Consider the following 9,303-nt stretch of genomic DNA (forward strand, 5'->3'; position numbering starts at 1 on the left):
GGGGAAGAAGTTGGCCATCCAGAGACCCCCCCCCCCAGTCCCAGCCCTGGCCCTGTCCAGCACATACCATTGTACAGATTTGGCCTTTGATGGTGAAGGCATTTGGGAAACAGCCTGAGAAAATTCAGTGTCTCCTGGGACTAATTCTCATTCTCAAAGAAGGCAGAGAGTAGACAGGAGGCTGAGGCTCAGGCGTGGAAAGAGGAAAGGGTCCTGGGCACATGGACCAGCCAGCGCACAGCCAGGAGGGTGGCCTGTGGCGGGGCTGAGGGAGAAGCCGCAGGTGGAGCTGGGACGTTCATCCTGGAGCAGAGGGGGCCCGGCAGCTCCGTGTCGTCTGGAAGGAGGACTCGGCCTGTCCTGGGAGACCCAAGCGCAGTTCTGGGACCAACAGGAGACAGCTGGACAGGTGGATCACACCTAGAATGGTCCCCACTTCCTGACGCCAAAGAGAGGCTGCTTCTAGGTGGTGTGGCACGTTCTAGCCCTGGCTGTGGTCAGGGGAGGTGGGGACTGCCCCCTAAGGTGCTGACCAGGTCCTGATTCTGGATGAAGCTCAGATCCACGAGTTATCAACCCACTAATGGTGTGTGGATGGCACCCTGCCCCTCCTGGGGGTGGTCCCAGCCCCAGCCCTGCTCAGCGGTGACCTCCGACAGAGCACTCGGCTTCCCTGGCCTCCGTCTCCTCCCCAGAAGTAAAGGGTCCCCCCAGAGAATCCATGGTGCTGTCTCAGCCTCTGTGACACTTTTATTGTCTTTGCCTCCCAGGTGCTCATTCCCACGACCCGATGCAATTCCCACAAGGAGAACATTCAGGGCCAGCTCAAGGTGCACACGCCGGGCATCTACATGCTCATCTTCGACAACACCTTCTCAAGGTAGGGGCCGCCTTGTTCGCCAGCTTCCAGGCGGAGCTGCCTCGTCCCCCGTGCCTGTGTGCCACCCGTCCTCAAGAGCAGAGGGGGACACTCAAGACCAGTCACTGCATCATCAGTCATTTGTATTAACATTCTTTGCTTGTAGACCCTCTGCCACGGCGTTCCGATGTTTGCGATTTGGCGCCACACGGGCTGCGGCTGGCACGGTTCCACCGCGGGCTGGGCGTGTCGGGCACTCCACCCTGTCGGCTCACGAGGGCCCCACAGCATCCCCACGGGGGAGGGACCACCTCCTTCTCACATCACCAATGGGGGGACCGAGGGCCAGAGGGCCAGAGTGACACCCCCAAGGGACACAGCTAATGGGGGAGCCAGATTTGTGGCTCCCAGCCATAAAAGGTGGCCGTAGCATCCAGACTCTTAACCAGTGCACCCTCTGCCTTCTCGGATGGCGAGTCCCTCTGCCCCGTTCTGGACTGAACGAGTGACTGAGAAAGGGGGCGTGGAAGGAGGAGGGACAAAGCTTGAGATAAGCAGGACTGGGCTGAGGGGAAGCCCCAGGCCGTGTGGGGGAGCAGCGTGCAGATGGGGAGCGGGGAGGAGCCTGGAGCGGAGAGTAGGAAGCAGGAGGAAGGGCCGTGGGGGCAGGCGGGGAGGCAGGGGGAGAGAGGCTCAACACTGAGCATGCATTTGCCATGAGCATGACGCCAGGGTGGTGAGGGCTGCCGGACACCTGTCCCTTTCCATGGCTCCGGGCTTCAACGTAAGCCCGTTCACTGGGGCTGCCTCTTTAAAGAGACCTGCCGCGTCTGGTTAGCCACGTCTTCCCTGAGCAGAGCTAGTGGTCACATCCCCCCACGTGGGCGCTTGGCTTTTAGCAGAGTCACTGGACAGGACACTCTAAGGCAAAGCTGTGCCACCCCTCACCACCTCCAGGCTTAAACTCCCGAGGCACGTGGCCAAGAGCATCCACCCCAGGCAAGGCTGGGGGATGAACCTCCCCCCCTCCTTGCCCCTCTCTGCCCTCCCTATACTCACCGATGGAAAGGAACACCATGACCCCCCACCTTGAGTTAGCAGGACCTCATGACACAGTCCTGGCGTGTCCAGAGAGCTGTCAGCAAGAGCGGGCGCGAGGCCCTGCCCCTCCTGGGAGGCAGGGTGGGCGGTGGTTGGGAGAGTGGGTTGGGACAGCCAGGCAGGAGCTCCGCTCCTCCCACCGTGGGAGGATGGAGGCCCAGGAGAGGCACGGCGAGGGCGGAGCAAGACCTGAACAGGCTCCCAGGTATCGCTAGAGGTGGCCATGGCACTGTGACATACTCTGGCCTCGGCCCATTGAGGCCACCTCAGGGGTCTAACGTGAGATTTTCAAGCCATGGGTGGCAAAACTGATTGAGCTGCCCATGAGAATGAAATCATGCACCTGCTCCCGTCGCCGGCTCCGGCTGCTGCACGCCCCACACACGCACCGTGCAGTCTGACAGCCAGCAGCTCCGGAGCAGCCAGGTAGGGGGTAGGAGGGTCACAGCCTGTGACTGAGGGGCGTTCCTGCACCCAAGCCCAGGAAAGTCCATGGTGATTTCCGGAGACTCGGACCCTTGCGGGGAGACACCCCACTAGACAGGAAATGGGTGAGGGCCCTGGAAGAGCCCACACAGCCTGAGAGGTGCCCAGTCCTTCGAGGTCTCCCCAGGGGCTCCGGCACCCACACCCACCCAGGGCAGCACAGTGACCGCAGGGCCCACCAGCAGCCACCACCCTGGGGCTTCGGGCTCTCAGAGTGACGCCCTCCCTTTCTGTTTCTCTTTCCTCAGGTTTGTCTCCAAAAAAGTGTTTTATCACTTGGCGGTTGACCGGCCTGTGATCTACGATGGGAGCGACTTCCTGTAGCCCCAAGCACCGGATTTCAGCAGCTTCGCCTCACCCATAGGAAACACTACTCTTCCTCACCTGCCACGTAAAGGAAAAAAAAAAACAGAAACAAAGGGGCAGCTGCCCCAGAGCTCGTGCACGCCGCGGCTCTGGAAGAGGGGCCCGGCTGCTGCATCGTGCACGTGCCACTCGTAGCCCCGTCTGCACTGACGGGACGCCCGGCTGTCCTCACACCCAGGGCTGCGTTGCCGCCCATCTCTCCTGGGATCACAGTTGGTACCAGGCCTGCAGAGAGGTGAGCCCACCTGCAGAGAAGGTGGCTGGAGGTGAGCCCACCTTCTGCCCCGGGAGACAGATGCCCTGCTCTGCCCCGCTCAGGGCCCGGCACCCTGGTGACCATGAGCCAAGTGCCCTGGCCACACCCGATGAGTCCCCGGGCTGTGAGGCCCTCGGGTACTCCCAGGGAAAAGGAAGAGGCCCAGGGCCACCGTTCGAGTCAGGGTGCCCTCCTGAGATCTCAGCAAGCCTCCTGCTGTCACAGTCCTGTCCCTCACTGGCTGCCCCAGTAAGTTGGGGGCTGCTCCGAACTCAGCAATTTTGGTGGAACCTCTCAGCTGCACCTTCCTCTTGACCCTTCTGTCTGTGGGGTTCCATCCTCAAACAAAACCCTTCCCAGGCCAGGCCTCCCCACAAGCTCAAAGCACTGCCCAAAGAGTCAGAACTGAAGAAAATTGAGAAACAAAGTTCACCCTGCTGAGGGCCTGCAGTGGCTGTGTGTACACTACGACTAAAGCCCAAATACTGGCCAACGTTGGCACGGTGACCAGAGAGCACAATTGCGCAGTGGCCGTAGGGCTCGCTCCCCAGCTGGTGGCCTGTCTTCATTTGTATAAATAAGCGCTTCTGCCTCACCTGCAGACATGTGTTTACTAATGATCATAACCAGGGTAAGAACCACTTTCAGAAACCTGGGGCCTTCTTAACAAGAGTCTTTGATAACGTAAGTACCACAGCAACTGAGCAAACAGTGGCACACACAGTTAACAGAGGCGTGACTGAGTCTTGGTCCCCAGCAGCCCACCTGCCACCTTCCCCGACAGCCCACTTCCTGCTGCTCAGCCTGCACCTGACGGCCGGGAGATATCGCCCCTCGGAGCAGAGGGATCCTGTTTCCCCTTCCTGGACAAGAATTAGATAATCTTCCTGTTCTCTGTGGTCCTTTTCTTCTCCTACCACAGAGCGCTTACCTTTGATGGCCTCTTTGTCCCTTGTTCTCAGAGCCACCTGCCTACACTCAGGCCCCAGACACTTCCACAGGTGTGCAGAGCATCTGACAAAAGGGCCCGCTTTGGCCAGGCATGAGGGCGAGAGCACTGTCAGGTGGTCTGAGGATCCGAGGCCTGGGCCCAGCCGCTCCTCCAGCTAGCCTTGGGACCCAGAACCAGTCACGCCACCTCTCAGAGCTTCACTTTGTCATTCATAGCCCTAGTCTGACCAGGGACTCCCGTGCAAGTGCAGCCCAGGCCCCAAACCCCCTGCAAACCAGCAGCCACAGCCTCACCACCAGCAAAAAGGACTCTCATGGGGCCACAAGTAAGAGGAGATAATTTCTGAAATGGATGCAGACCTTTCATTCAAACAGGAGAGTTGGGCACTTCCAGTCAGTTTAAGGAGGGCATGGAGGGTGGTGTGAACAGAACCTCCAAAGAGGCCCAGAGCGAAGCTGGACCTCTTGCATTCTCTTTCTGTCGAGCAGCCTCCTCTGGCAGAAAGACATCAGATCCTCTATCATCTCCTCCTGGCCAAGACCCTACTGCACTGAGCACTGGAACAGAAAGCGACCGGGCCCCCAGAGACTCTCCCTAGCCTCATGTTCATCCTCTCAGCCTGGTGATTTAAGAGCAGATCATCCCGCCTTTGAATCTACCATCTTGCAAAGGATAATCAGAAGTCGGTTTGTTCACTATAAGAAGGAAACTAACGAAAGAGAACCCAGAGCAGTCTAGAATCTTATTTTAAGTGCTTAGTTTTCCCAGGATACCTTGGAGACTCCGGCCAAGCCGTTGGCCTTCACCGCCACCATGTGCAACAACAAGAACTCCATTTGTGGAGTAGCTGATGTGTTCGGGGCCCCCGGAAGGGCTTGAGATTCCATCTGAGATCCGTTCTGAAACATCTGTCACTCCTCACAGCAGGGGACCACTTCCAGCTTCAAAACAACCTGGCTCTTGGAAACCAGCCCAGAACCAACCACCCTTCCAGGAGAGCAGGGCCCCTTGGCGCACCACCTCCAACACGGACTGCCGTTGCACGAAAAAGGCCTTTGCTGCGCCCAGAGGGCTGCCTAGTAGCCCGGTGGTCACTTCCTAACTCTGGTTTCATTCACATATTTAACTTTTGTGCTGGATGGACATTTGTACTTACTAGTTTACTGTTCAAGCGCAAGATTGCTGTGCACTATTCAGCTAGAGAACCTCTTGGCCTATTTAAGTATGGCTTTTATAAGTAGTTTTATTATTATTTCAAACAGCTTCCCAACCTTAGTGAGGATTGAGGACTGGGGTACGTTGAAAAAAATGCAAATAACTGCAAATAATAGTTGAAGAACCACTGCTGAAGGCGGTAGCCTGGCTAGACTGAATCACACTAGAAATCGGCAAGATTGGGATCCCAGATCACTATTTTCTTAAATTAAAAAAAAAAAAAAAAAAAAAAAAGCAGCCCCTCGATGGCCCAGCTCTCTGAATAACAGCCACATTTTAGTATTGACACTAGCTGCCTTGCTCTCCGCTGCCACCGAAGCCACTCATCACGTCACCCGAGAACACACAGCCTCTGTCTTACCCACAGACAGGCGTGTTTGGGGTAAAGCGGTGTGTCCAGGTCCGAGTGGGCCAGCTCCCACTCGAGCACACTGGACTCCACGAGCAGGCAGAGACCCTCGCATGCAGGAATCTGGAACCCGAAATCAGGAATCTGAAAAACTCCACAGGGTTTGCAGAGTAGAAAGGAGAAGCCACAAGATATAACTCAGAGATCAGTGAGATGGTGTTTCTGAAATTTGTTAATCGTCCCCTAAGGCAGTAAAGCCATTCCAGGCCCAAATGAAAGGAAATCCCATTTGGGGATAAATATGCAGTCTGCATTTTATACATGTTACATGTCCACTGATATAATTTTAGAGGAGTTTTTTTTTTTGTTTTTGTTTTTTTTAAAGTATACCTTTTCAGTTCTACATGAGAAAATTCTTTAAGCCAAGAAACCATCCTTGGCTCCAAGATGTTGGGAATCAAAGCAGAGAGAAGCCATTTGTGACGCATAGAAGCAAGGATCACTCAAATACACAAAGACCATTGAGACAGCCATTAACATTTATAAAACACTTAACCAAAAAAAGCACTTCTTAGAGGAACCTTGGTAAATTCTCATTTCATTGCGGTTCTTCCAAGGAAACAGGGAAGTCTGAATTAATAATTCCTTTTGTCCTCTTAAGCACTTTAAAAATAATAAAGTATGTCTTTAAATGCAGGAGGCATCTCTGATAAAAAGGCTGACTTAGAACCTTAGGACGTGTGTTATCCAGAGACGTTCTGCCTCTGGTGGCTGCAGGGCAACACGCAAGCCCAGTTGGAAGGCTTGACATTGGAATTGCACTTTAATGAGTTAATCCTCAATTCACGAGGCCTTATGGGATGGCAGGTCTGGGAACCCAATTCATTCTTATCTGCCAAAGAATTACCCAGAAGCACATCAAATACCACACCCTACCTGCACATTGGGGGTGAGAAACTTTTGTATCCCAAAACATACTTTTATAGTGTCTGCTATGCCATTTGGAAATATATTTTTTAACCTCAGAATTTAAATAAAGTGAACACTATGACATTTAGAATAGCTTTGTCTTTCATTCCTTTGGGACGTGAGGTGAGTGACGGAAGCTGCCAAGACCCGAGTCAGTCGGAGTTGAGCTACCCTGCTGGGAAATAAAGGCTTTTTTATGGTGGCTTTTCAGCGACCGTCAGCCAGCAGATGTCCTGAGAAGTGGCCAGGTGGCCTGGCATCTGGGTACTTACTGGTCTGCTATGAGAGAGGTGTTCAGACCCGCCTGAGCCAGTGCGTCCTTCCATCCCATCCCCCCGTCCCCGCCAGGTGAGCTGCCCCCAGCTCAGATGTCCCCAGCTCCCCGACAGCACCCGCAGAGCACTCTGAGCAAAGAGCAAACTTCTGATTTCCCACAATGATGGGGTACGGGAGAAAGATCAATGGGTGGCCTAAAACTACCGTTAGTCAACATGCGGTGCAAAGCTGGGCATAACTGCCAGGCCAAGAAGTAGGACAAGAAGTCAACACCCTCACCCCTGTCCCCCACAACGTGCGCTGCTCATGCTGGGTCAGCAAAGAGCCTGGACACAGGCGGGGAGGGACATGGCCCAGTCACTCCTGGACTGGTCAAACTGAGCTCAGGATATGCAGCCCATCTGCACTCACCTGGAATGGCGAGAGCTTTGTCCCTTGACTGCCCCATGCCTCACAGAGCACCTCCAACATCCCTCCACTGCCGTCCTCCCCCTGCCCATAGATTGTCCTCTGGCCTCTTCTGTAATCAGTTTTTCAGGTGAGGAAGTCACATTTTCTGTAACTATGTCTGGTTCTCTCTGGAGAGCAAGGGATGGCGCTTCATTCGTCTTGCTGTCCATACTCTTTTCTCCTCCACCCAGCATTGTGCTACATGCCAGACAGAAAAGAGCTCAGAAAAATAACTGAATTGATGAATACACTGGTCAGTCCCAATGCCTTTGGGTCAGCTAGAAAGTCATCCACGATCCCATTGGCCAACCGACTCTGCCAGGGACAGAAGCTCCTGCAACATTCCCATGGCAGAGAAGGGAAGGGGCAGGCTTGTTGGAGGAGATTTGGGGATGAGGGACATGAGCTGGTCACTTAGTCCCAGCCCTGCACCCCCTCTCATGTGAGAGACACCCTCAAATCAAGTCTCTGTCTAGTGACTGGCTTGAAGTAATGGAAGATCGTTTTATCCAAGTGCCCCAAACAACACAGCCAAAGGATTTCCTTGTTAATACAATAGTCCTTCCTGTGGCTTGGTGGCCATGTGGGCTGGGGGCTGGAACAAGAGCGACCGAGACACGCATGGTTGGGATGTGGGGTCAGAATCCTCCATCCCGCCTCTCCCGGCGGATTACTAACCGCCGAGTAATCCACGACGGCCAAGGCCTCTGCCCCAGGCTGCCCAAGCCCCACATTTGATTCCAGGTGACCCTGGCCCAGGCCAGCGTCCGCAGTCTCCGCTGCACACACAGGTGCCACGCCGGCCAGGTGGGTGCTGAGGGTGTAGGGACGCCCGGGTGACTCAGAGGGCTCCTCACAGCGAGGTCAGCCCTTTCGGTTTGAAGATGCGTGGGAAAACTCTCTCGCCGCCCACACACGTCTGAAAAGCAAATAGATGGTGAAAACTGCTGCCCAAAATGAGCAAATGGACTTTTTTTTGAGGCAGTGGTTAGAGCTGAAGCCGTCAAAACCCAGGGGGAGAGCAGAGCTGTTATGAAAGACGTTCAAAGTGGGTTAGGGTTGAGAGAAAGGTCAGCCTTTTATTTTTCCCACACCCGCGGGTTTCTGAAAAAGGACAGTAAAGCCGAGCAGAAGCGCGACAGCCAACCTCTGGCCTCTGATGTGTGTGCCCTCCTCCCCCCGCCCGTCCTCCGCGCTCCGTGGGAGGACAGAGCCTGGTGTCTCTTCCTCGCACCTCTAACCTCGCACGCACTGAGGCAGCTCAGAGCCGGCAGCCCCGTCTGAAGCCTGGAACAAATGAAGTCTTTTTAGCTAAAAAAGTGAACAAAAGGAGATAGGCCTCGCCAAAGCCAAGATGCCGAGTGGCCTCACCAAGAGGAAGGCACTTCCAGGCCGGCGGGGCAGGTGCTGTCTCCTCCTTGGCGTGAGGAAGAAGCGCTGGTGAGGGAGGAGGGAGGCAGAGCCGAAAAGGCAGAGAGCAAAGGAGCTTCCCGGAGGTTGTGTGAGGGGCTGGGCGCGGGCCGGCTTAGCGGAAGCCATCTTTCTCATCGGAAGAAAGGGACACTGGGAAATGGCAGTGTCGCTGTGGCCGAGGCAACCAGTGCATCCGATACAGGCAGGACTTTAATATAAGCAAGGCCTGGACCGCCAATGGGACAGACACGAAAGGCAGACACTACTGCAGACATGGAAAGATAAGCCAGTTTGTTCCCCGGTCTTGGGGGGCCTCAAGGCCCTGTGTGCTTTCACAGAAAGGCCAGGGAGGGGCAGCAGTCGCAGTCACCAAGAGGCCTTTGCACGACAGACCAGGTCCATGTGCGGAACCAAAGGTCTTCGAAAAGACAGCACTTCTCCACCTGCAGGGAACTCACACAGCTACTGGGTGCTCTCAGAAAGAGGACCCCAGGTTCATGCTCTGGGGGTGCCCGTGTGGAGGAAGGGCAGGGAAACCAGAGTCAGGCCCAGATCAGGCCTCCAGCCTCTTTGGCCACCAAAGGTTCAGGTATTGAGCCATCAGGAAGAGC

At 55.3% G+C, this 9,303-nt stretch overlaps 1 protein-coding gene across 3 annotated transcripts in view; it reads left to right on the top strand.

Moving 5' to 3' along the window:
- Positions 1–6,644, top strand: part of FYCO1 (FYVE and coiled-coil domain autophagy adaptor 1) — an 81,059-nt gene extending 74,415 nt beyond the window's left edge. For 2 of the 3 annotated variants that reach the window (XM_012770309.3, XM_012770310.3), the window contains exons 17-18: positions 771–880; positions 2,695–6,644. In XM_012770309.3, coding sequence (XP_012625763.2) covers positions 771–880; positions 2,695–2,770 — 186 coding nt within the window. In that variant the 3' untranslated portion in view covers positions 2,771–6,644. The remainder of the gene's footprint in view (positions 1–770; positions 881–2,694) is intronic. The other variant, XR_012921314.1, reaches the window with a different exon arrangement.
- Positions 6,645–9,303: the final 2,659 nt, after the last annotated feature.

The sequence above is a fragment of the Microcebus murinus genome, chromosome 1 (assembly GCF_040939455.1).
Source record: "Microcebus murinus isolate Inina chromosome 1, M.murinus_Inina_mat1.0, whole genome shotgun sequence".
Lineage (NCBI taxonomy): Eukaryota > Metazoa > Chordata > Mammalia > Primates > Cheirogaleidae > Microcebus > Microcebus murinus.